The sequence below is a fragment of the Monodelphis domestica genome, chromosome 4 (genome assembly GCF_027887165.1).
Source record: "Monodelphis domestica isolate mMonDom1 chromosome 4, mMonDom1.pri, whole genome shotgun sequence".
NCBI lineage: Eukaryota > Metazoa > Chordata > Mammalia > Didelphimorphia > Didelphidae > Monodelphis > Monodelphis domestica.
Window position 1 is genome coordinate 392,094,047 of NC_077230.1, and position 26,859 is coordinate 392,120,905.

At 50.1% G+C, this 26,859-nt stretch overlaps 1 protein-coding gene across 3 annotated transcripts in view; it reads left to right on the top strand.

The window, feature by feature from the left end:
• The first annotated feature begins 318 nt into the window (after nucleotides 1-318).
• RCC2 (regulator of chromosome condensation 2) overlaps nucleotides 319-26,859 on the top strand; it is a 39,650-nt gene continuing 13,109 nt past the window's right edge. The window contains exons 1-7 of one of the 3 annotated variants that reach the window (XM_056795699.1): nucleotides 319-466; nucleotides 1,803-2,212; nucleotides 14,834-14,927; nucleotides 17,083-17,226; nucleotides 21,791-21,922; nucleotides 22,336-22,424; nucleotides 25,517-25,631. In XM_056795699.1, the coding sequence (XP_056651677.1) occupies nucleotides 1,859-2,212; nucleotides 14,834-14,927; nucleotides 17,083-17,226; nucleotides 21,791-21,922; nucleotides 22,336-22,424; nucleotides 25,517-25,631 (928 nt within the window). In that variant the 5' untranslated portion in view covers nucleotides 319-466; nucleotides 1,803-1,858. Of the gene's footprint in view, nucleotides 467-783; nucleotides 1,065-1,367; nucleotides 1,390-1,802; nucleotides 2,213-14,833; nucleotides 14,928-17,082; nucleotides 17,227-21,790; nucleotides 21,923-22,335; nucleotides 22,425-25,516; nucleotides 25,632-26,859 lie in introns of those variants that run through there. The other 2 variants (XM_056795698.1, XM_056795700.1) reach the window with 2 other exon arrangements.

Sequence of the window (26,859 nt, forward strand, 5' to 3'; positions counted from 1 at the left end):
CAGCCCCCAACCTGGCCTTCCCATTAAGTCGAACCTAGCGTTGGGCTCCCACCTGAGATGGTCGTCCCCCCCCCCCCCCCCCCCGACCCCCCGGAAGGAGCGGTTCGGAAAGTTTTTGATAGAACTCAGACATCCAGAGAAGGGGAAGAGGAGGGAGCCCTAGGGTGCCTCGTGGGCCCCCACCAGGAGGGCTCCGAGCACAGACTCGGCCCGGGGTGGATGGGAGGAGGCGTAGGCAGCCCGAGCTACGCCGGGGATGGGGGGGTGGGGGAGGGAGGGAAAGAGGGAAGGGGACCGGTCGGCTTGCGGGCCTTTGGGTCCTCCAGACCTGGAGAGGGCGCGGTGGGGAGGTTCGCTTCCCCGGCTCTCCTCTAGCTCGCTCGTTTTCCGCTGCTCGTCCATGTGTTTCTGTTTTGTAGTGGAGCATTTGTCCTGGAAGCTCGTATTTACATTTTAAGTGTATCTGGTGAGTGGGTTGAAAGCCTTTTCTTTCCTGGGATGGGGAGGGGGATGCGGGGTGGTGGTGGTGGGTAGCTTGAAAGGAGAGGCGTCCAATTCCTTTTTTTAAAAATCGGAGGGGGGGCGGTTTTCATCACTTTAAGTCCAGGTGGGGGGTGGGGGGTGGGGGTGGGCTGAAATTGAAGTGCGATCAGTTTTGCGAGCTAAGGGGAAAGTTTGGTGTTTCCTTCTCTTTAAAGAGAAAAGGTTAAAAAAAAACAAACCACCACCCAACCTGGGGAAAGAGAGGAGGGGGGGTAGGGGGGAGGTTTGAATGAATAAAAAAGGGAAGGAAGGCGGATCCACGTGGTTTAATCGGAGACAGACAGAGATCCCATTGTTCAAAATCAATAAAAAAAAAAAGGCAGACAGAGCAAAAGAAAAGAGAAGCGCCGGAGGAGAGGCGAGGGTAGCCCGGCGAGCTCTGCAACCTGGGACCAGAGAGGGAGAAAGCCGTCTCGGGGGCACCCGTCGAAGGGAGAGAGAAGGACAGGCTCAGAGTTGGGGGCACCTAGTAAAGTTGCGGAATTTTCTGGTTGGAAGGAAAACAAAACAAAAAAAAACAGGTGGTGCTTTTTTTCTTTTTTAATGGGGAGAGGTAGGGGTTTTTTTTTCTTCTCTCCGGGAGAAATGTCTTTTCTCTCCACCAGCACCCCTCCCTTATTGGGGTCCGGCTTATCCCAGAACCCCCTCTCCCCCAGGTTAGTCCCTTTGGGATGGATGAGGCCGCAGACTTGGCTTGGGATAGACCCTCCAGCCGTTTGCGGCGGGGGAGGGAAGGAGGTTAGAGGAGAGGGGGAGGGGGAAGAGATAATTGCTATTAATTTCACTGTGGGCTTTTAAACCGGGTAGGAGGGTGGTGGCAGGCTGCCTCTCAGACAAAAGCAGCAGGTGGGGGAGTCGGTTGGCGTGACCCCCCCCCTTTTTAAGCTCGAACACCCTACCGGAGACCCTCCTGGAGCTCCTTAGAAGTGGCTCCAAATGCTTTGCATTCAGGATTTGGGGGGGGGGGAGAGGGTTTAATCTTAAATACCCTCCCCGGTTTTACTTTGGGGGGGATGTCGCTAGGGGCAGGGGCCTGCAGTAAGCACTTTTGGGTGACTTGCAAGCGTTGCATAGGTCTCTCTAAACTTGCCCCTGTGGGGCTGGCTCGGGGACGCGGGTAGGTTCGGGTTGGACTGGTTTCGCTTTCTTCCCTTTCCTAAATTGACCCCCCGCTTCTATTGTGTCTTGGATGTGCCCGCCTGGCTGCGTGCGTGTGTGTGTGTGTGTGTGTGTGTCTGTGCGCGCGTGTGTGTCCCCAGCCGGGAGACCCAGCGCGGCCGGAGCAGGAGCTAGAGGACGCCGATCGGGGACCAGGATGCCCAGGAAGAAGCTCGGCGCCGGGCTCGGGGCCGGCGCGAAGGCGACGGCGGCCTGGGAACAGCAACAGAGCTCGGGCAACGGGACGGCGGCGGCGGGCGCGGCTGGGGGCCGAGGTGGCCCCCCGAGGAAGGCACGGGGTGGCGCGGCTGCGGGCAGGAAGCGAGAACGGCCCGAGCGCGGCAGCTCCAGCGGCGGCGGTAGCAGCGGTGACGAGGACGGCCTGGCCGAGTTGGACGGCGGCAGCCTCGGCCCCGGGGCCAAGCGGGCGGCCAAGCCGGCGCCGCCGGGCAAGGCGGGGGCGGGACAGGCCGTCGTCATCACGGAGCCCGAGCACACCAAGGAGCGGATCGTGAGTGCGGGGCCGGGAAGGCCGGGAGGGCCGGGCGCCGTCTCTGCGGGGGGCCGCCGCGCGCCGCCCCGGGCTCCTCTATACTCCCCACCTCCCACGGGCAGACCGGCGGTGGTAGGGGGGAAGGGGGCCAGACCCCGCGTGCGCCGGGGGTCGGGGGGGAGGGGATGGAACGGAGCGGGGAGCAAGGGGGGTCATGGCCCCGCCCCCGCCGGCCGCTGGGAGCTGCCTCCTCCCCTCCCCCTCCCTGGGGGGAATTGAGTTTTTAAGTTCGGTTATGAAGGGGGGGAGGAGCCGGCGGCGCCTCCGGGCGGGAAGCTGGGGGGGGAAGCCTCCCAGTCTCCCTCCCCCCTGCGCGCGGCGGGTTAGTCATGGCGGGGTGGGGGAAGGGGAAAGGAAAGGAAGGGGAGGGAGAAGGGGGGGCCGGCGGCCCGCCCGCCCGCGAAGGCTCTGCAGGGAGCAGCGGTTTTGCCGGGGCTTTGAGGTTCCCGCCGCCTCGGCTCCGGCGCTCGGCGAAGGGGAGGGGCCGGCGACGCTAGTCAATGCGCATGCTCCCTCCATCTCGCTCCCCGCCCCATTCCCGTCGTCCTGGAAGCTAGGGGAAGCCCTGCTTCGGGGATGGGAGGGCTGAGCCGAGAGCGCGCATGCCCTGTAGGGCACGCCGCCTTGAAAGTTGGGGGAGGCGGGGGCGCCCGGCAGTGAGGTGTTGGGAGCTTTGTTTCCTGGTTTGTCTTCCCCACGAGAGTGGGAGGGGGCGTGGGGATCCCCCGGGGACTGCTGAACTCCTAGTCCCTGTGGGATACCTGAAGCCCCTCCCTTCTCCTGGAAGGGTATTAAATAGCTCATTCTTAATGCTAACTGGGGTTAACTGCTGAGACTGACTAATAATGGTAGCTGGCATTAATGTAGATTTTTGTGGTTTGCTAAGTGTTCCTGGTCCCTCATCCCACCCATCCTTTTTTTTTTTTACTGGCGTGGGTCACTGAGGCTTCCTCATCTTCATTTGGTTGACCCCTGTCTATGGCTAATTACTCTGCTAGACTTCCTAAGCCCAAAGTGCAATAAGGTTCTTCCTCTCAGATAGTGAGTCTCCCTTCACTGGAGGTCTCCAGGCTGAATGACGGCTGGCCCAGGCCCGGTCAAACTGAGCTGCCCTTCTCACTCCTGGAACAGATGTCTTCCCCAGAGCTCTTTTGGGACTAGGTAGTGAAAGTCTCATGATACCGGTTTCTCAGAGGAGAGAACTGAAGTCCAGAGTGGTCCGAGATTTTCCTAGTAAGCCACAGTGTCATGTCAGGACTGGAATCCAGGTCTTTTATACAGCTTCTGCCCTGAGAAAGGAGACTACAATGACAATAATTCTTTCTCCATTCCCAGCATACTCCTGGGTGTTTTAAGGGCTTAAGTGTAGTGCTCAGGATGTCCACAGAGACGTTAATCATTCCCGAGCATAAAACATCACTGGAGGAAGGAAGGAAAGCCGCTTGTGGCAGTGGCAGAGAGGCCTGAGAGCAGAGATGGGGTGCAAGTCCTGGGACCCTGTGGATCCTTCTCTGCCCACACCTTCCCCATGCCTGTGACCAGTGACTTCCCTTTCCCTATACTCAGCTTCCTGGTCTCCTAAGTTTCACCCTGATGGCTGGCCACATCCTCTTGCTCCTGGGGCTCTGATGAACTGACGGTGGGCCCTATTTGCTCAGATGGTGCCAGGGAAAGCCCAGAGGATACACCCATAACTGGGTATTTGTCTCAGGTCAGCTTCAGGCTCCTTCACCCCCACCCCCACCCCCACAAGTTATTAGATAAAAGCTGGTATTTCAGATGCTCACCCAGCCAGTATTTCCTTTTTAGTTTTCCCTGAAATGAAAGTGAGGGTTCCTCCAGAGTAGGCTGGACCCCTGACCCATTCTTCCTGCCTTCATGGGTGCAGCGATCTTTTCTAAGAGGCAAAATAATATTCAGCAGCTTTTTGCTGCCTTATTCCAGGGATTTGTTCAGAGAATTCCAAACAATCCCAGAAAGAATGGGTTTGGGTCAAGGCATATATTTCTTACCTGAGCTATCTTTCACTTTCTCTCTTTTAACTAAGAAATCTTTACACATCTCTGGGAAGATTAACATTTAGAAAAAGGCACCACGGCACAGTAAACGCAATTGCATCTTTTTTGTTTGCTTTTTAAACCCCTTCCCTCTTAGCATTAATACAGAGTACCCTTTCCAGGGCAGAAGAGAAGGGCCAGGCAATAGGGATTCATTGACTTGCCTAGGAAGAAGTGTCTGAGGCTAGATTGGAACTCTGGGACATCACCATCCCCAGCCTGGCTCTCAATCCACAGATATAGATAGTTATAGGTCCCTCTCTTTTCTTTTTCCTTTTTTTTTAAAGCAAAATAGCTGAGCGGCACAGCGGATAAATGTCTGGTTCAGAATTCAGGAAGACCAGATCCTGCCTCAGACATGAGCTCTGTGATCCTTAAGTCATTCCCCCCAACACCCCCCGCCTCGGTTCCTTCATGTGTCAAATGGAGGTGGCAATAGCACCCCCCTGCCCAGGGTTGTGAGGATCCAGTGGGGCACACAGGCGGCATTTAATCAGCACTTACACCTTTCCCCTGGCAGGATGCGCCCCATGGCAGGTGAACAGAGAAGCCCCTGCAGAGTAGATCCCAGCGAGAGATGGCCAGCACAGACTGCGGGCTTGGACGCTTTTTTCAAGCCCTTCCTTTTGTACAGGTGACAGTTCTTGAGGGCCCAGAGGGGCTTAGTGACTCCTCCAGGGCCACACCAGGAGGATGTGTTGGAGGCCAGCTTTAACCTTCCTTCCGGCCTGGCCCTCTGACCCCTTCCCAGCTGCCCGCCGCCATGCCATGCCAGTGTCAGGGGACCTCGGGAGCTGCCATTCTGTTTTATGCCCCGTTATGTCTGAGGAGGCCCACGTTCTTATTCTTCTGCCCACTGGCTATGTTCTAGAAAAACTGCTCAGGAAACAGCCCAGACTTGTGCATGAGAGAAACTAAGTATTCATTAATTTGGTCCTCCTTGCCAATCGGAATGTAAGGGGAAACCTTCCCCGGGGTTATCATTTGCATTCGGCCAGTGATGAGGAGATGTGGGCCGCCTGGCTTTTCCTGGGCTTGCCTTCCGTCGTGGCTTTGGCCATCATTGGCCTCCCCTTAGGAACAGGGCAGGAAGGGTTTTTTTAAGAGCTCAGAAATCTAGGGAAAAGGAGGAGACCACCAAGGCCAGAAACCCGTCACTGACTTCCCTCTGCCTCTTCCCCTGGTCGGCCGGGGACAGAGAGGTACAGTCGCACGGTCGCCGGGTTTGTTGTGCTGACAGCGGTAGAGAGGGGCAGAGAAAGACCTTTCCCTCATTTTACGAAGCGCCCGTTCTATCCCGCCACATAGCCAGGTTCCGTTTGGGACATGCGGTCCGCTTCTTAGAAATAAGGTGAGTCTTGGGGACCCCCGGATGCCGCCCCACCCCCACCCCCGCGCTTTGTCATATTAGAAAGATTAACATGGAGAGATTGGTGAGATTAGTGAGAAACAGCAGGCAGATGAATAGAAAAATAAATGGAAAATAGGAGCACAGTCATTTCTTGGGAAGGGATTAGCTGCAGGGGCTTAGAGGGGAAGTGGGCACCCCAGCCGAGTTTTGGAAGGAAGATTTTTTTTTTTTAAATAACCATTAACCCTTTGCCTTGGAGTCAGTATTGATTCTTTCTTAAATCTCTGACCTTCTGTCTTAGAATCAATACTGTGTATGGGTTCCAAGGCAGAAGTGTGGTCAGGGCTAGAATGGGGGTCAAGTGACTTGCCCAGGGTCACATGGCTACGAAGTGTCTTGATCAGATTAGAACCCAGGACCGCCCATCTCTAGGCCTGGCTCTCCTTCCACTGAGCCACCCAGCTGCCCCCAATAACAATTCTAAGGCAGAAGAAGAGGAGGGGCTAGGCAATGGGGGTTAAGTGACTTAGCTAGGACGGGCTCAAGGCCAGCTCTATCTGCTCAGCCACCTAGTTGCCTCTAGAAGAAAACAATTTTTTAAAATTAAATTAAATTTTTTTTTGGAAGGAAAACTTCAGAGAGGAGGGGGCATGGGCCCAGAACAGGGGCTGAGGAAGAGTGTCGGGGACCTGGTTTCCAGCCCTGACTGCCAGAGAGAACTTGCGTCCCTTCCCTCTTGGCCTCGCTCCCCAATCTAGGGGGGCCAGAGCTGCCCTCTAGAACTTGGTGTCTTCAGCCTTCCCCTCTGAGCCTCATCTGTAAAATGGGGATGATAATACTGTCCCCATCCTTGCCAGGGAGGCCCTGCATCCCCTGTGCTTTAAACAGGACTGGAAGGCTGGGCAAGGAGGCTCCATGCTGCCCTCTAGGGGCCACACAGCCTTGGATGGGGACCAAGCCACCCCCTTCCCCAGGGCAGAGGGACCTCAGGGCCCTGTCCACCCGCCCACACTGCCAGGCCAGGTCCCTTTTGATCCTCCCCCCACCCCATTTCTCACTCCTGTTCAGGCACAGTTCTTGTTCATTGGAACACACCGTGTCTACCCCATGGTGGCTTTTCCAGGCCAGAATGTGATGAAGTTAGACCCCTGGTCTTGGGTTCAAGTCCTGACCTGACTTTACAGCCCTGTGACTGCCATTCTGCAGCACATGGGGCGGGGGTGGGGGGGACCGCTGTGGAGAATCATTCAATGGGAGCCTCTCATGTGTTAGAAGTAACATTTAAAATAAAAATTTAAAGAAATGGAGCCACTAAGTCTACTGTCAGGTAATTTAAATGCAGTTCTGGCAGAATCGTTTTCTAGAAGAAACATGAAAAGTGTTTTAAGCAGCTCCTGAGCCTCCTCCTGGCTGCCTTGGTCCCCTGGGGTAAGGACTATCACTAATAATATGGTTAATGATCCTGTGTGTGGTGCGGCGCAGGTACGGCTGCTCTGCTGGGCCCTTTCCCAAAGAGTGCTGAAATTGGTTGTGAACGCAATCCTGGTAGGGAAGTGCTGGTATTAACTCCTTTTTTACAGCTGAGGAAACTGAGGCAAGACAGAAATGGCTTACCCAGGATCACGTGGGTAAGAAGTATCTGAGGCCAGATTTGAACTTGGAGTCTTCCTGGCCCTAGGAAGGGCCAGCAGAATATCCACTAAACCGCCTAGCTCCCTTGTGGAAGTGGGATGATTTGGATGGGAACGTACTCATTTATTAGTCCTCACTTTTGTATCAGGTCTAAGACAGAAGAGTCCATGGAGGTTAGGCAAAAGGGGTTCAGTGTCTGGGGTTGCATTTGTTTTTATTTATTTTTAATGTTTTATCTTTAAAAAAATTTTTTTAAACAGATTTCTAAATAAGTTCTCCAAAATCATAGGATCCACATTGTCTCCCTCCCTGCTTCCTTCAATTAGGGTTATACATATATTATCACACAAGACATAATTTTTCTTCTGAGGTCAAATTTGAACCCAGGTCCTCCCAATTCTGGGCCCGCAGCGCGCTCTACTGTGCTACCTTAGCTGCCCCAATGAGAATGTGTTTATTAAAAATTGTAACTCCTATGGATATTGATGCCGACGAGCATGTGAACCAGCTGGGGCCGAGCACTTTGCCTGGTGGGGGAGGGGGGCCCTTGACCCAGGCCTGACCCTAGTCTTCCCTTTCTCTGTCTCCCAGGGTATTCTCCTGGGTTTGGGCCCCCTGGATATGCAGGAACACAACCATTCCCCAGTTTGGGGTTCTATTGTTTTCCCAATGCCAAAAAAAGCTGCTGACCCTGGAGGGGACCCCGCTCAGAGCCCATCCTCTCATTTTACAGATGAGGAAACAGAGTCCCGAGGCGGTGACCTGACTTGCCCAGGCAAACAGGTAGTAGGCCTCCAAGATGAGATTTGAAGGATGACAGACAGAGGTAGGGCTCTTCCCGCTGGACCACCCTGCTTGGTCCTCAGTAGGAGAGTCTCCAGGTCAGAGGGTTTTTTTGCATGAATAAGTAACTTCCCTTGCCTGAGATGCTTCTTCCTCCCTCCCTCCCCCTTTTCCCTTTTTTCTTTCCTTTTCCCTTTATTTCTCATTTCCTTCTTTACACCCCCTTCTTCTACCCCATCTCTCCCTCCTCCAGCCTTCCTTCCTCCCCTCCCTCCTTTCAGACTCTTCCAAAACTAGCTATAGTTGGGGGTGATCCAAAATCACATCTGAATGCTGGTTCTTATGGGCACCTGCAATTGCCTACAATTTACCCATTAACTATCAATAGCGATTTCAATGTACTTTATGAATATAATAATGAATAATATCACCATAGTAATATAATAACCAGGTAGTAACTAAAGTAACTTTTTTGAAAGCGGGGCCAATGGCTCTTAGCCATTGCAGAATGGTTAATTTATTATGTCCACAAATATTAGCCTGGGCTCCCGGAGCCTTAAAACACAGCCGGTCGGAGCTGGAGCTGGGGGCAGGGGACCCTTAGAGCTCCTCTAGCCCAGTCCCTTTCACGCGATCGCCGCAGACTGGAGGGCAGCTGGTAAATGGCCGAGCGAGGCTCCTGACCTCGGCCAAGTGTGCTTTCTCTGCCATACTATGCTGCCTTGAAAGCGTCAGACGTCGATTTTTACAGCTCTGAGCAGTCCCGGCTGTAGAGGATGGCAGAGATCGTTCTTGCCTGACTACCTGAGCCTCTTCCAGGCAGACAGACCGCCTTATTGTGGAGAATAATGGTGGCTTTGGTTCCCGTGCCCTGACCTGGCCCTCCTTGACGGCGTCCCCTCTCCAGGGGGAGGCAGTCAGCCGCAGAGCAGAAGGCATCTCGGGCTCATTTTTCCAGGGTAGCGCTGCCCAAGGTGTAGTGGACCCCGAAACGAATCCGTCCAAGTGGAATGGAGCAAATAAATATCTTGGAGAACTGGGCTGGAAGCCTGTTTTTAGCTGATAGCCCATCAGGGAATTTATTGTTGAAGGCATTTTTCTGAACAGCCTTGCGTCCTAGGGGAAAGGGAGAGAAGAGAGGCTTCTAAATGAATGTATGTTAAGAGGTTGACTCTGAAACCCTCCAACATGCTTCTTGGACTTGGGCAATCGTTCAAAAGTCACTTTGGACCAGAAATCCCATTCTGTTGATTGAAGAAGGAAGCTCAGTGTATTTTTTTTTTTTAGTTTTCTATGGCTGTCTATCTCAGCCCAGGTTATGTGACCAGGGTGCCGGAACAGCAAGATTAAATGAAGTTGGGCTCAGACACTTCTTAGCTGTGTGATCTTGGGCAAGTCCTTTAACCCCCGTTGTTCAGAAAACTCCTTTTAAACATTTTTTTTGCCTTGGAACTGGTTACTTAGTATCTGTAAAAAGTTTAAAAATTAAATCCAGGGGCAGCTGGGTGGCTCAGCAGTTGGAGGCCTAGAGAGAGGAAGTCCTAGGTTCAAATCTAGCCTCAGACACTTCCTAGCTGGGTGACCTTGGGCAAGTTTTTGAACCCCCATGGCCTAGCCCTTACGACTCTTCTGCCTTGGACCTAATACATAGTAAAGGGTTAAAAAAAAGAACTAAATCCACTTACCTGGGTTCTTTTTTTTTTTTAAGATTTCTTACTGCAGCCTTTGGATATGAGCCATATTAACCAAAGCCAGCATCAGCCAGTAAGCAAACTGCCCCATCAGTGACCAGTAAATGAAACCTCTAAGGGTCAATTACCATTTCTCCCACCTGGCTTCCCTCCCTGTGAATGCCTCTTGTGGGGGGCACCTGCTCCTCTGTGATAGCCATTATCTCATTGCAGAGTCCCTACCCGGAAGCTGGCCAGTCTCTTCTTTGGAAAAGGGCAGAAATGGGGAATAAGGAAGTAGAGGCTGGCTCTTAGAGCGAGTGAGGACAGGGACAATGCAGGGAGGAGATTCTCTCTCATCTCCAGCCAGTCATGGCTCATTTGAGCGCCTGCTGTGGGCCAGGCACTGGGGAGAGATGCGCAGGTGGGAATGAGGCCGGCTCTGCCCCCAGAAGCTTCTTTTTAGAACACGTTGAAGTCTCCAGCCATGTCATTGTGAGCAGACCAGCAGAGAACTTCTAGATCCCTTAGAACAAATGGGCCCGGGGCCATAGCATAGCCATCCTAGTTCCTACCGGAAGGGGGATGGGTTCATGGATAAGAAGCCTTCAGCAACCACTAGTGTACATTTTGGTTCCCCCTAGCTTGGCCTTAGAGGTTACCAAAGATGGACATCCTGGCAGGTCAGAAGAGTCAGGACATCCTTGGGTACAAATCCTGCCTCAGGGCAGATTGCTTTAATCTCCGTTTGCCTCCGTTTCCTCTCATGTAAGATGAGGACAAAAATAATGCCTATCTCCCAGGGTGATATGAGAGCAGGACATAGTGGTAAGGGCTCAGCCTGCTGCCTGGCACACAGTAGGCTCTTTAGCACTGTTAGAGCCTCTGTTTGAGAGGAAGGATTTCCTCTGGCGACCCAGAGTTTGGGCAAGATTTTTTCCTCTAACCTTTCTCCCAAACACCTGGCTCAGTGAGTATCCTGGCCCGGAATGGGTGCTCGGTGAGCATTTGTTACAGGAAAGAATTGATTTTAATCTTGGGAGAGCAGCACATCTTGCGGCTTCAGCGCATGACCAGGGCTGAGTGAGGTGCCCGACAGATGCGATTGATGGTTGATGGTTGTCTGTGGTCCTCAGCCATGGTCCCGAGGGAAGGCCCCTCCCTTCCCCCTTCTCCCCCTCCCCCCAGACATTAATGTTCTCCCTTTGGGTCTTTCCCCTTTTCAAAGCCCCTCCCCCTCCCCTTGGCATCTTAGAGGCCCTAGTTTCCATTACTGCTCAGTTCAGATGTCTCACTAATTGGGGGGGCCGAGGGAGCCTGTCTGTTGAAACCTAGAGACACCCTCTCAGTGATGTTTTTAAATGCACATGGCACAGAGGATTCCTGAGAGCACCCATTATTTTGAATTAAAGATGTGGTTTTTTTCCCCCCATCCAAGGGCATGGGAAATCTGAAGGATTGAAAATCCTTGAAATCTGTAGGAGTTTGGGGTCCCAGGTTAAGAACCCTTAGTCTTCTGGAGGAGGCCTTTCTTGGTCCTTCTCTTTCTAGAGCCCCCCTCCCCCAGTCATGTTATTCCCTAGATCACAAGTTCTTTGAAGGCAGGACCTTCTATCTGGAGCCCCTAGGAGGGGACTCGTCTGTAAATGCGGCTCGATCACACTTTGTCCAAATAAGAATACCTGGACCGTAAAACTGGAGAAGCATTGATTGAAACTTCTGTGGCTTTTTCCTTAAGATATAAAAGGTGATGTAATCAGCTGTTGGGTTCAGCATCCCTTATGGTACACTAACTCATGACATTCTTTACTTGCTCCTAAGCCAGACTCCACCGGCTTAGCATAAGGAGGGCAGATAACCAGGGGAAACTGGTCTCGGAGTCAAGTAATCTGAGCCTTGGGTATAGGAGAGGTTCTAGTTCTTTAATTAAGGTCTAACTAAATAATTAAGTATAAGTGAAGTCCTTTTCTGGCTAATTCTCTCTCTTTCTCCCCCTCCCTCTTCTCCTTTTCTCCTCTCCTTCTTCCCCCCTCCATCTCTCTCCCTTTCTCCTCCCTCTTCCTTCCCTCTCTTTTTCTCTCGCCCTCTCTCTTCTCTTTTGCCCTCCCTTCTCTCCCCCCCTCCTTCTCTCTCTTGTCTCCCTCCCCCTTCCTTCTACACATGCTCACACACACCTTCCTACCATCTCTAAGACTAGGCACGTGGTGTAATTGGACCAGCTCTTTCATGCCCTGTTCAGACTCCAGCCAGAGGGCAGGACAGAGGCCATGCCATTGGGAAAATCTGTTCATGTCAGATTTGGGGTTGTTAAGTTATCAAGGAAATACTCTATTTTCCCTGAAAATGTGCTCTTAAAACATGATTAGGGACCCGTGTGGAAAAGGGAATTTAAGATATAAAATCAGGATTAGTGTCTGCGCTTTGACACTTCAGAGCTGTGTACACTCGGAGCAGGTCAGTAATCTCTCACCTTTAGTTTCTCCAACTGTAAAATGGGATTGCTTGGATGAGTCTCTGTTTCCCCTTGCCAAACTAGGGGAAGTTCATCCCTTCCTTTCTAGACCCTCCCATTTCTGTCCTTGTACAGAAGGCACTTTGTAAACATAGAAATGCCAATTCATAATTAGTTGGAATGTCAAGCCATTCTGTTGGTTGATACCATTCAGAGGTTAGAAGGGTCATATTTAAAAGTATATCTCACTGTATTTTTTTAAAGCAAAGGTCTCCAAACTACAGCCTGAGGGCCACATGTGGCCCCCTAGGACCATTTATCCAGCCCCCACCTCACTTCCCAAAGAGGCACCTCTTTCATCAGTGGGCAGTGAGGAGCACTGTACGTGGCAGAGCTGCTCACGTACAGCACTACTTCCGGTGACATAATCCTTTGCCTTGTTCTGAAAGTAACTGAAGGAGAACAAGGTGCCATGCAAAGGATTATGGGGCTGCACAATGGAAGACTTAACAGCATGGTGAGCCGTGATCTGGGGGAGGGGATTCCGCACTGTGTATACTGCTGCCCGGTATAGTGGTGGTGGTGATGGGCCTGTGCAAGGTGTGACATCACAGCCAGCGCTGCAGCCTCCGCTATCCCAGATAGCGGCATACAGATTTGTTCAGTTTTTTTTTTAATAGTCTGGCCCTCCAATGGGGGAGGGACAGTGAACTGGCCCCCTGTATAAAAAGTTTGGGGACACTTGATTTCGAGTCACTGAGGCTTAGAGGGTATAGAGAGCCAGCCTTATAGTTGAGGAGAACTGGGTTCAAGACCCTGGGCATACTGCTTCTGTTCCCAGGGTCCCTGGCAGCTCCCTGAAGGTGTGGGCCACATCCCCATTGACAAGGGAAGTTTCCTGATTTCTTCAATAAAATCTCAAGTCTGGGCCAAAAAAAAATCCTTATTTTTTCCTCCTTTTTTGAACTTCCAGAAAAGAGTTTCTTTAGGTAAAATGCTACCACTTCATTTTCTAGGGATGTATTCTTATTGCCTTTCCCATCTACACATGGGTAAGTAATAAATATTATAACTTAGTCCTAGCAATCTAATGTTTACAGAATGTTTTCCTCCCAGGGCCTTTCACCAGGCTAGAGGTACCTGCATTATTAAAGATGAAATAGTCTCCATTCCTTTCCTTTTCCACAAGTGGAATGAACAGACAACTTTTCTTTATTATCTTTTGTTTGTACATCACCCCTGTCTTCCCTCCTGTATTTCCCTTCTCTTCCAGAGAGCTGCCCCATAGAACAAAGAGGATGGAATTTAAAAAAACAGACAATTTTGGGCAAAAGTGACCACCACAGCCATGTTGGACATGGTGCCTGGTGTTGGCGGCCCCCTAGAGTTGGGAGAGAGAAGGGAGGAGATCCTTGCCTGGATTTCTGCTTTGATCCCCCTGTTGTTGTTTTGTGGTTTTTTTTGTTTGTTTGTTTTTAACCCTTACCTTCCATCTTGGAGTCAATACTGTGTATTGGCTCCAAGGCAGAAGAGTGCTAAGGGCTAGGCAATGGGGGTCAAGTGACTTGTCCAGGGTCACACAGCTGGGAAGTGGCTGAGGCCAAATTTGAATCCAGGACCTCCCATCTCTAGGCCTGGCTCTCCATCCACTGAGCCTTGGGCTGGCCCCGTTGTTGGTGTTTTTAAGGGAATTCAGCATCCTAGATCTCTAGGTGAAAGTGCCCGCAGGGGCAATTTAGTCCAATCCTGTTTGTTTCACAGACCCTCCACCAGGGAGGTGGACTTTTCTCTCTGGATGCTAAAATAGGATCTGTGGCCACAAATCCTATGGATGGGGCTGTGGTAGAGGGGAGCCTAGAACTGCCAGCTTCTCCCTTACCCATCTGCGCCCTGGGGAATACCCCCATTTCAGTCATCACTGATTCCTTTTGGCTCGTGGAAGAGCAAAAGCAATGGCCTTTGAAGGGAGCCCCATGTCAGGCCTCCTGTGCCCACGTGGCTCCTTTCCTCCAAGATGTAGGAGTGGAGAGAAGCCCTGAAGGGTTCTAGATATTCTTTTCTGGCGCCCCCTCCCACTTGGCCCACTGGCCCAGGAGGAGAGGGAACCCAGTCAGGTTTAATCACTATGCAGAAGTGAGGCCCAAGCCCGGCGCTGGAAATCTGTGTCAAGCTCTGTGCTTGCTGATAGGAAAAATGTAGATTTGGCCCCAGGACAAGCCAGCTTTAATACTCTCTATGGGGATCTTGCAAATACCTGTGTTAAGTCATTTGGCAGGGTGGGAGGGAGGGAGTGTCATTTCGGGGGCGGGGGGGTGGTGGTGGCTTTTCTTTTCTTTTTTTTTTTTTAGTGTTTTGCAAAATATATTGAAATAAGAAATGGAGAGGCTCCAAAAAGAGCCGTGGGCATAACAAATGAGGTGCTGTGTGCAGGAATGGGATTACACGTATTAAGGCATGGAGATTAGGTTGTGTGATTGCTGAGGGCCACTTCAGTGAGGCCCGAGAAGCGGGCCAGCTGGGTGCCAGCTACTAACGAGGCATCCTTCCCTTTGCTTCCTGCGGAGCCCGGGAGGTCTGCCCGCAGAGATGGCATTCAAGGCTGATACTTTCTCCTTTCTCCTCCCTCCTTTGTAGAAACTTGAAGGCTCTAAGTGCAGAGGGCAGCTTTTGATTTTTGGGGCGACCAACTGGGACCTCATTGGTCGGAAGGAAGTGCCTAAACAGCAAGGTAGGAGAAACAACGACAGTAAAGAGCCCCCTCCCTGGTTCCCCCTGCCTTTGTGAACCGAATCTGCCTGGTGGGATGCTTGCTTTAACCAGAAGAACAAGAGTGAGTGGCCTTGCTGGATGCGGGCCGTCCCTCCCAGGCCCCGTCCCCACCCCCAGGCACTTGCAGAAGGGGGTGTCATTCCTCGGGAGGACGCCAGCTGGGTTGCAAGCCCGTCCAGAGAAGCCCGCTTGGCCCGCGTCCATGCTTTATGATAACACGCTTTCGCTTGGAAGCATCCCAAAGGACTCTCCGCCGGGGCTTTCTCCCAGTGGACAAATATTTGCACACCGGCACTCCCCACAGGCGGAGATGGGGAGAGGGCCACCTTCGACCTGGAGAGGTGCGGGAAGGAGTCCTGGGGGACCCACGGCCCGGCACGTCCCCTCCCCGACGGCCCTCTCGGCTCGCTGACGCCAGGCTGACCGGAGGAGGCCCTCGGCCTTGGCGCTTTGCTTTCCTTCCCCTCTGGGTGCAGTGGACGGTCCCTCTTAATCTCCCGTCCTGGTGCCTCCTTGTTTGCCGCCATCCCGCTGAGAGGAGGCCCTGTTCTTGCTTTCCTCAATACTTTTGGGGGGCCCAGAATTAGGCCCTGAAGAGACTCTTCCTCTGCTCCATGGGGAAGTGAAATGAGGGGGAAGGGCAGCCCACAGAAACAGCCTTATTATGCATGCTCGGGGCCTGGAAGAGCAAAGGAGACTGGGATGGAGTCAGGATCCAGGCCCACCTGCCTCCCTCACTACCCGTGTGACTCTGGGGCTCCTCTGTCCCTGGAAGGGGATGGGTTAGGCCCTGCTGACTAATCTAGGCTTTCATTGAGGAGGCCCCCCCCCCCCCCAGGGCCAGCACCCCCATACGACACTGTTGTCTCCTGCCCCCCTGGGGCCCTGGCCGGATCTTATCCCATCAGCTCCTGCTGAGGCCTCCTTAGCTTACAAGATACTCCATGACTGTGGCACATCTGGAGGCCGGGAGAACTGTCTGTCTGTCTGTCCATCCTCACTGGCGGGGTTCCCTGGGGCTCTGGTCCCCCTCTCTGGGACTTGCTCCCGAGGCCGACCAAGAGACTCCCTCTCCCCCTCTCCCGGCGGCCGCCCGAATGCCACTCATTTGTATTCGTGGCACCGCCACGGAGAAGGATGCTCCGGCCGTCTGCCCTGCCACCCATGAAACGCTTTGTGGTCGGGTGCCCTCTTGGCTCGGTGTCAGGTCGGCCCAGAATTTGGCCAAGAAACAAAAAATAGGCCATGCCGATGTTGGCTTATTTTCTATGACAAGATCGGTCCTTGATTGAGATCGAGGGATGGAAATTGTTGACCTTGAACCCTTGAGAACGGCTTGTTGTCATGGGCCCCTGTGACGGGGTGTCTGGTGTGCTAAGGCTAGCTCTCCAGTCTGTCTGCAGCAGGCCCGATTTCTGCATGAGATGACTTCATTCATTCATTCATTCATTCATTTATCCGATCATTCATTTATTTATTCATTCATTTATTTGTTTGTTTTTTGGCCCTTACCTTCTGTCTCGGAATCAATACTGTGTATTGGCTCTAAGGCAGAAGAGTGGTCAGGGCTAGACAATGGGGGTAAGTGACTTGCCCAGGGTCACACCGCCAGGAAATGTCCAAGATCAGATTCGAACCCAGGACCTCCCGTCTCTAGGCCTGGCTCTCCATTCACTGAGCTACCCAGCTGCCCCCATGAGATGACTTTAATTTAAAGTCAGGATGGGGACCCCTAAGGGGCCCGATGCTTCCTCCTCTCAAAGACAGTCAGGGTGAAAAACCAAAGAAATCATGGGATAGTTGTCGTCTCGCTCTGCGCTGTGCCAGGGCGATGATGAGGGGAGGCTGTCTTGGCCCAGCATCAGGAGCCAGCCCGGCCTGAGATGCTTTCTTCAGCAGCCCGGGCTGCTCGGGGCTTCGTGGAGGGCCTCATCCAGGCTCTGCATGCAGTGGGTGCTGCTCAGGAGGTGTGAAATACAGGCCAGCCTGGGGGTGAGGATGGGTACCCGCAGTCTGCAGGAGAATAGAAGCGTAGGGGCAGCGCCGGGCCCTTGGCAGGCCTCTGCTGCCTCGTGCTGATGCCTTCCCTTCCTGTTGTGTGTTTGTTGTTGCAGCTGCTTACCGCAACCTGGGGCAGAACTTGTGGGGACCCCACAGATACGGCTGCCTCTCGGGGGTGCAGGTGCGGACCGTGGTCTCCGGCCCCTGTGCGGCTCACAGCCTCCTCATCACCACAGAAGGGAAGCTCTGGAGCTGGGGTAAGTGGCGGGTGCCTCCCTTTTAGGAGGCGCCCCTTTTGTGGATTTCTTTTGGAGGCGCTCCTTTTCTTTACCTTCCCTTTCTGTGCCAGGAATAAATAAGCCCTCTTGTTTCCTTCTCTGTTAGGCCTTTGTGCAGGACCACATGTTTCCCTCCTTTTGTTGTCCAGCGCGGGGTGTCTCCACCTCACTTCCCCTTCATTGCACCTCCTGGGGAGGGGCCTCGCCATCACATTCCCTTTGGAGGCTCTATCTTCAGCCCAGGCCACCTTCTTGCTTCAGAGCACAGTGTGACACAAGCACTCTGTACTTGTCCGTCCCCCCCCCCCCCCCCCCCATCATGTAATCTACCAAGCATCCTTCTGCCGCCCTCCCGCCTCCCTGCACTCCCAGCCAATCAACGCCGGCCCACTGGAGTCAGTCACTGCTCCGGGTTCTGGCTCTGAGGCTTCTGCCACCACCGAGGGCTCCTGCTCCCCCCCCCAAGTGTTTTCGTTTGCCCGTGGCCACCACCCTCCCCATGTCTGTTTTCTGAGTTTATTTTATTCTTCCTTTTTTCTTGGCCTTTTTCTCTCCCTGGGTGGAAAAGTTGGCTGTTGGGGGAAGAGGGAGTGGGGGGAGGGGGAGTGGTAAGAGCCTGGGCTTGGCTAAATTCAGCTCTTACCCCAGGCATTAACTGTGATGCTGGCAAGGCCTCTCAATCCCCCCCCCCCCCCACTCCCCTTTTAAAAATAACCTTTCCAGCTTAGAATCAATACTGGGTATCACTTCCAAGGCAAAAAAAGCAGGGCTAAGCAATGGGGGTTAAGTGTCTTAAGTTCAGATTTGAACCCAGGACCTCCCGTTTCTGGGCCTTGCTCTCTATCTACTGAGCCACTTAACTCTCCCTCTCCTCCCCAGGCAATTGCCTCTCACTTTCCTCACCTATAAAATGGGGATCATAGTAGTACTTACCTCCAGGGATTATTGTGAGGATCAAATGAGATAATAATCGTAAAGGGCTCGGCGTAGCACCTGGCATGGAGTAAGAGCTATGAGAACTTCAATGATGATGACGATTATTAATTATGTTCATGGACCCTTTAGAAGTCTTGGTGAAGCCTACTCAACCTTTCTCCCCATCCCTCCTCCTCCCTTCCCGCTTTCCTTCCTTCCTCCCTCCTTTCCCTCTTTCCTTCTCCCTCTCCCTCCCCGTAACCTTATGCCTTGTTAAGTATCGCTTCTAAGGCAGGAGAGCAGTGAGGGCTTTGTGATTGGAGTCAAGTGCCTTGTTCAGGGTCATACAGCTAGGAAGTGTCCTCCCTCCTACGTCCAGGCCTGACCCTATCCGCTGTGCTGCGAAGGTACCGAACCGGACTGAGATCTATCTGTCCCCAACTGCTTCTGGGAGCTCGCAGCCCCTTTCCTTCTCTGGGTCTGCTGGCATGGGACTCCACCCTTTGTTTTTGAGCCTCTGGCCGGCTTTGGGTCCAGATGACTCTATTTTTATTTCAGTCTGTTTGAACCATTTTTTGCAGTTTCATGAGATGCTTTACCAAAGTCCAAATACAAGAAACAGCTGTTGTGTTCCTTTGGCTGCTAATTTTGTAGTTCCGCCGAAGAAGGGAAAAAAAGCCAACAAGTTTGTTTGGCCCAAATTATACTTTATGGCCCCACAGTGACACTCGTACAGCTTTAAGGAAGGGCCTGGTTCTCTCCCTTGCTTAAAAAAGGACAAGTCCCTTCCAACAATAGTCGCCAACACCTTCCTATTTCCGGGCCTGTGTAAAATAATTTTACGTCAGACTTTGCAGACCTAATTGTCTTTTTAAAGTAATCTGGTTGTCCTTTTACTTCCTCTGACCACCCTAAGTCTGGGACTTCATGGTCCAACCCCGTCATTTGACAGATGAGACAACTGAGGCCTCACTTGTCCACAGTAACTGCCAGAAATGGGATTTGAACCTAGATCTTGTGACCTTTTGATGATGTGGCCTCAGGGCCAGCTTGTTCTCGATTCAAAAAAGCTGATGGGCTATAAGAATCTCAAAAGTTGGAAGACATCAATAAGTGATGAACCCAACTGTGTCTGGACAGGAACCCCCTCCAGAGCATCCTCCTTCCACGATGGAGAACTCATAAATTTTCCGTTTGAGCCAAATATGGAATGAGTGCTTTTGACCAAATCTTTGGGAATTGTCTCACAAGAGAGTTATTCATTCAGGTGACATGCACCCCCCCTCCCCCATACTCTGGTCCCCTATAATATGGAAAACGAGAGTGTTGGGCGAGACTCAACCATTGAGGACATTCTGGGCCCCATCTGGCCCAGAATCCTCGGCAGGACTTTTCTAGGCGCTCTTCCTTCTCGCTCAGGTAGGCTGTACACCATTCCAGCTGGACAGATGGTCTGCTGCACTTGCTTTAACATTTTCCAAAGATAAATTCTGTGACTTGGATAAGGCATTGATTCCAGTGTTCAGTGGTGGGATGTCTAACCTAAAACCTCCGTTAATTCAGAATCACTTCTCAGAACCGAGTCTCTTGGTCCATTTGATAATCATCCGTGTATCTTTAGATCCGTCGTTCAGTCCCTCTTTCTTCCATGCTGCGCTCTCTTCATTCGGAGCTGTTGCGTTGCAAGGCATAGCCTTCAACTCTGTGATGGGATAGATGAGGAGCCTGAGAGAATAGGGACCAGTACATTGATTGGGCCAAGTCCCTGCGGTTGAGGTGGGATTTGAACCCAGGGCCTTGGACTCCATACCACCCTCTGGCTTTGTGATTCCGTTATTTCCGTTGTGACCCCATTTAGGGTTTTTTGGATAGATATTGGAGTGGGTTGCCATTTCTTTTTCCTGCTCATTTGACAGATCAAGGAAACTGAAGTAAATAGAATTAAGTGGCTTCCTCAGTTTAGTAAGTGTCTGAGGGCACATTTGAACTCTTTGTAAGATGAGTTCCTGACTCTAGGCTCTCTGCTGTGCCAGGTAGTAGGCGCATAGGAGAGCTGTCCAAGTTCCCTCTCATCCCAGGATTCTTTTGGAGCCCCATGGCAGGGTCTGGTGTAGTCAGAATAGTGTTTCTGAATGTAAAAAGTCCAGAGGAAATGGGTTTTGTTGGAAAATAGTTACCGTCGTATCTCTATGTATACATCAATAAATCAGATCTCCCAGATTAAGAGCCCTTGCTCAAGATTAAAGACCTGTAAAGGCAGAATTGGGATGCTTTTGGGAATCTTAGTCCTGGGAGGGGCCTTTAAGGTAACCTAATCCGATTTATCCCCACATGCCATTTCATAGAGAAGAAAACTTGAGGTCCACAGGAATGGAGGAGGTAAAGAAGGAATAGCATTAGTGGGCCACTAGCACCCCAATTTCTATACTTTCCTGGATTTGAATGCTTGTGGCTCCCTAGGCCAGGAGTGTCAAACTCATCTAGAACTGGGGACCCTCTAAACCATCCCTAAAATTCAAAATTTTATCTATTTCCTTATTACATTTTAATTTGGTACTAGCCCTGGGGCGGGTTCCATTGCTAGGATGATCCCCCCCTAGGGAGTGGAGTCTCCTTGAGCTTCCAGGGATGGGGATAGGTGCCTGTGCCTGGCCTCCTGGTGGCTGCTTTTGTTTAGCCACCAGCTGACTGGAGGACTTGAAGGTTTATAGTCCTCAGAGTTGGCAGGGGATGTGAGCTCCATTTATGAGGTAGATAAAAATAAGAGAAATGACGGGCGTGGTCCCAGTGGGCTGTGGGGCAGGCTTAGTGCACGGAGGCGATTAAACACTTTAGAGGCAGGTGTCAAAAACTACTCCTGAAAATAGATCTCTTAGAAGTCCAGGGATGGACTAGCCCTGCGGGGTCCTGACCCTTTTCTGGTGAGATCTGTTCTGCAGATGCTGACTCTGTTATTTTTGTATTAACTTTTTTGTGTATCTTGTCTGTACTTATATATGGATCCCTGGATGGAGGGATGGATGGAGGGATGAAGGAAAGAAGTGATAGTGGTGGTGGTAGGGGAACGTGGCACAACCATTTATTCAGTGCTTTACTCTACACAAAGTGCTAAGGATACAAATAGGAAATCCACTTAGTTGCTCCTTTCTGGGATCTCCCATTCCTGTGGGGAAAGAGCAGAGAGAGGAGGTGCAGGGCAGTTGGAAAGGCCCTTTCCTATATCTTCCTTGGTGTCATTTCCTTTAATAAAACTATAGCTATTTTTGATATTGAACTTAATTTCTGTTTCTTAAAGCATCCTTGGGAATTTCTTTTGGGCCAGAGGTTCTTAGCCTTTGATTCATACACTTAAAATATCTTCTGATAACTGCTTTTCAGGATAGTTTTGTTTTCTTTTAAAAGTTGATGTGTTTGTCAACAGTTTGTTTCTTACATCTCCATACAATCCCATTTGTCTCCATCCTAGAAAGCCATCCTCGACGTTTTTAATAACATTCTGAGATTGGGTCCAAACTAAAACCTACCTGTTAGGGGGGTCTGTGACAGCAGAGAGTTTAAGGACCTCTTTGAGAAAGCCTCAGTTTTCGTCTCTTTCCTGCCTTGTTGATTTCCCTCTTGGTCTTCACAGGTCGAAATGAGAAGGGGCAACTTGGACATGGAGATACCAAGAGAGTGGAAGCCCCCAAACTCATCGAGGTCCTCAGCAAGGAGGTGATTGTGTCTGCAGCATGCGGGAGGAACCACACTCTGGCTTTGACAGGTATGGGAGACAGTCCTTTTGGGCCAAAGGTAGGCCTGTGTATGGTTCAGTCACTGCTTGCACACTGGAGCAGAATTGGCAGCATCAAGGCTTCTCCGGATGGCCTGGGAGTAAGGAGGGCAGACAGTATCTTGAGGCATTTGGAAGATGGAAGTCTTGGAAACAGGAGGCATCTCTACTGTTTCCATTTGCAAATGGGAACAAGACATTTCTTTGTGTTCTTGTTTTGTGATACAAAATGGAGATTTTGGAAAGTATCAGCTTATTCCACCTTTGGAACACTCTGTCTCATTTATTTCCATCCTCTTTGGCAAATGAACAGTGTTTAATATTTCTGTACTTGAGGCATCTTTAAGTTACTATCACATTCAGAATGTTCACTGTCTTCCCCATTTTATTTTGTTCCTTCTTAGAAACTGGCTCCGTTTTTGCATTTGGAGAGAATAAGATGGGACAGCTGGGCCTTGGCAATCAGACCGATGCTATCCCCAGCCCTGCACAGGTAATTAGCCATCTCTTTCCTTGTGACTGATGGGTTTGGGGCCTTTTTATGCCCCTGTTTTGGTTTTGTTTCTCAGAAATGGGACCTTGCGTTTCTCCTGTCCTACTGAGAAAAAGCACATCAATTTTCAGTGGGATGCAGAATTCACATCTCGTGCTTCTTAACATTATTTTGAGAATTTATCTGAAAGCTTCTCCCTTTGGGGAGATCTTTCTCTGCTTTTCTCTTTCATTTCATCCTTTGTTAGATAATTACATGTGCATAGGAGATGGAAGACCATTCTAAAAGCCGAGGCAATCCAAGACTCAGCCAGGACAGATCACAAGGGGTCAAACTCCAGGTTTAAACATCTGGAAAACTCTTGATACAGGCCCTGGTCCATAGAGACGAGAGCTCATTAGATACTGATATGGTCCCTGGGAAAACTACGTACCCTCTTAGTGCCCTGGACACCCCTCTGAATTCAGAGGAATTCGGAGAAGGTATTGACCTATATTGGTAGAGTTGTCTATTTTACCTTCTTAGCAGATCCTGAGACTTTTAGAGTGACAGCATTTACCTCCACTAGGACTCCTCCATCCCCTTCACATATTGTTTAATTCTTGAATTTTCAGAATTCTGCCATAAAACCATCCATTTACCAGAGTGCACACCCCCCCCCCCCCATCTGTCTCTGTCTCTCACTTGCTCTCACACACACACACACACACACACACACACACCCCTTTATCTATCTGTCTGTCGTGTCTGTCTGTCAATCAAGATCTATAGAGATATACAGACAGGTTTCTATAGACCTAGAGAGAGAAAGATGGATGTTGATCCTTGAGCAAGTCACTTCCCTCTTATGGAACTCCTGTTCCCCACCTAGACTTTGAGGACCTCTTAGGTCCCTTCCAACCTTCCAACCTTCATCTTTGAGGTCTTTCCTACCACTTCCCTATTTCTTGCACAGGTAATAGGCCACTTTCCATTGTTTTCTTTCTTGTTTTCACCCAAGATTATGGTTTTCACGGTGTACCATTGTGTAGTCATAGGCGTCTTGGCTTTTTATGGGTGAAGACAGTGGCTTAGTATTGCCCACTTTTCTCCCATGCATCCCAGCCTATCTCAGCCAGTTTTGACCTTAGTTAATTGTCCATCTCCTGTTGAGATTTACCCAGTGGCCAAATTCAGTTGCCTGCTTTTCCTCTAACTAATTTAGCTCAAGCATATTCATCGCCTTATTTTTTCTTTTTTTCTTTCTTTTTTTTTTGTGGATGGCTGAGACTGATTGCTTTGGTATCGCCATGGATGTCATTAAGTATATCTCCTCACCTAGTTCTCATCTTTTCCTCTTTATTATACAACTGTTGCCTTCTGTTCTGATCTATGTGACTCTTCCACAGTCATCCCTTGACAGCCCCTGCTTACATGCAGGCCATCATTGGTAACAGGTTGCAGAGGAGACAAAGATTTTCATTTTAAAATAGAAAACAATGTGTTTGGGAGCCCTTTAAATACCCATGCAACGTCTCTTTCTAATATAAAAAGTAAGAATCTTTGTGGACAGTCAGTGAGTGGTTTCTTGACAAAATGCTGAGCACAGGATTAGGGGTACGGAGACATTTGTGTCATGGTCCTGTATGTAAGCAGCCGGCTGTCTAATGGGGAAGAAAGCATTACGTAGATAAAAATATGAGCAATTATAACCCACTCATAGCACGTGGCTTTCATCAAAAGTGCCCCTTTATAATAGGTAGTAGAAATAATTTATATATTTTACAGATGACAATCCCAGGGAGGGAACTGTCAGAATTAGCACTTCTTATTCCCAAGACCAGGGCTCTGGGCTTTTATATATATATTAGCTTGGCATCCCATATTGGCCCCTTCTTCATACCCAGTGAACTGTACATGCATGGGAAGAGGTAAAGGATAGGAGCTATTGATACCAGTGTTAGAAGACTTATCTTTCCAAGATTCAATCTGTGAATTCAAAGGGATGAATTGAAAAAACTATTTCCAATGCTTCTGGTGCCTTCTTTTCCCTCTTATGGATTATAAACTCCTTGAGGGCCAGTCTAGGGCATGGTCAGTCAAGTAAGTGTTGACTGCTTCAATCTGGCGTCTCTAGAGAATGTGGGAAGATCTTGGGGATCTCTGCCTTCAGCTGGGAGGCAGGCCAAGACATTGGAAAGGGTATATAAAGGATGTGGCACGGGTTGGCTCCCAGCCCACCTGTGGTTATAACTGAGTGGCCCCTCTTTTCCTCTTCTGTAAAATGGAGTTCAACTACATGATCTTTTTAAAGCCCCATCTGGGGCTACATTTATGATCCTATACAGTTAGGCAGCCTCACAGGGGTCTCTGGATCACCAAGAAGACACCTAAAAAACTCTCTTAATTTCCTTTTATGGGCCACCCCATGTTCTTCCCCTTCCTGGTTGCCATTTGATTATTTTCAAAAGCAGAGTTACTATCCCTTGACCTCTTCTTCAGAGAGATTTTCACGAAGATTCAAGGATGGATGGGCCTATTCTTCCTTCCCTTTAGATGCCACCTCTGGGGGCTATTTTATTTCTCCTTAGTGCCATAGGGGCTAAAAGAGGCCAAACTGGAGAAAGTCTAGGAGAAGCTTTCCTGCATGACAAATTTAAACCCAAGGCTAAAGTGATAGGCTTTTCTTTTCTTTTTTTTTATTATTCTCTGTGGATTTCATTTAGCTATTATATCTTTCTGCTCTTCTATGACCATACCGTTCATTTTTTTCTTCTTTCTAAATGCCTTTTTCCCCCTTGTACTCTCTTGACCCTTCCCTAAGAGTTGGGCCCATTAGGTTCCCTTGATGTCCTTGTAAATTTTTCATGCTCTATTGCAAAAGATTGATCAGGGGTTGGTTTATTTTGTCAATCAGTCATAGCTTCCCTTTCCTTGTCTGACTTTCTTTCTCTCACTCTTTCTGTCCACTCTTTCTCTCTTTTCTCCTTTTTCTCCTTCCCCATTCCTTTCCCTCTTATCTTTTCTCTCTTTCTCTCCTCTCCCTATTTTCTTCTTGCTTCCTATTCTTTTTCTCTTTTAATTTAAAAGCGTTACTTATTTTTTCTTTTCAGATAATGTACAATGGCCAGCCAATTACCAAAATGGCCTGCGGGGCTGAATTCAGCATGATAATGGACTGCAAAGGAAACCTCTACTCCTTTGGGTGCCCTGAATATGGCCAGCTGGGTATGGTAACCTATTCTTTTTAAAAGCTTCGTTATCCCACTGCATATTTCAGACCAGAAATCAGTGGAGGCTCCACACACATGTTTTAAAAGTATGTCCATTGATCTCAGATAATAGCCATTCAAGACTAAGTGTTTGTAAGCTATCAGCAGAACAGGGCATTGTAACATAAGGTGTGGAGGGTGAGACTCTCTGTAGCCACCACAGGGCAGAACTTGACAGGGCCCTACTTCATTTTTCATCTCTTTGGCCCAGGCGCATTTTCTGAAGTTCCCCCATCATTCATGTCCCATTTTGTTTCCTATCCTAAGCCAGGAAATGGAAAAAATGTGAAACCAAGCTCAGTAAGGGAAGCTGACACCTTAGCATTTTTTCTCCAGTTATTCAATCGTCCAGAATGTTTTTCATTCCAACCCCCCCCCCCAAAAAAAAAAAACCCACAAAAACAAAATCCAGAGGAAGAGGGATCAGAATGATAGAAAAAATGCTTTTGTGCCAAGTTCACAGCCACACTCTATTGGCCAATTGACTTAAGGACTTGTGGGGTGGTGTCTTGAGAATGGGGTCATCATTCTCAAGTGGGTTGCCTTGGATTGACTTTCTCTAAACTGGAACAATGTAAAACTACATTCATCCCAATACCAGCCAAAAATGAGGAAGGAAAACTGAGCCCGAGTGGGTTTTATGGAAGGGAGGAGGGTTCTTGGGAAAGATCTCCCGGGAGGCTCCCATAGTCTTTTGATCAGAGATCATGATGTGTATTGAGCAGTTGACAAAAATGAGTGTGCTTCCCTGCCCTCTGCAAACACTCATAATAAGGAAGACCTGTAAATGGCTCATTTCCAACAGGAAGCCGTCGTTCAGTATTTGTGTGGAGAACATTACGGAAGGTGCTAGGGTTGGGGACGGGCAGGGTGGAGGGAATAGAAAATTGTGTAAAGAGCTGATCTCTGCCTTCATGGAGCTTAGAGCAACCAGACAGCGATGGCCAGATGATGATGATGAGTATGTTGGGAAGCAAATTGCTGCCTGAGGTCTGGGGGAGGGCTGTTACTGATGAAGGTGATCAAAGGAGACTCAGTGAAAGGTGACATTTGAGCTAAGACTTCCCAGAATCCTTTGAACTTCAAAAGAGGAGGAGAGAGAGAAAGTGAGAGAGTCTGTGTAAGTGTGAAAGCGTGTGAGTGTGTGTGTGTTTGTGTGTGTGAGAGAAAGAATGAGAAACAAT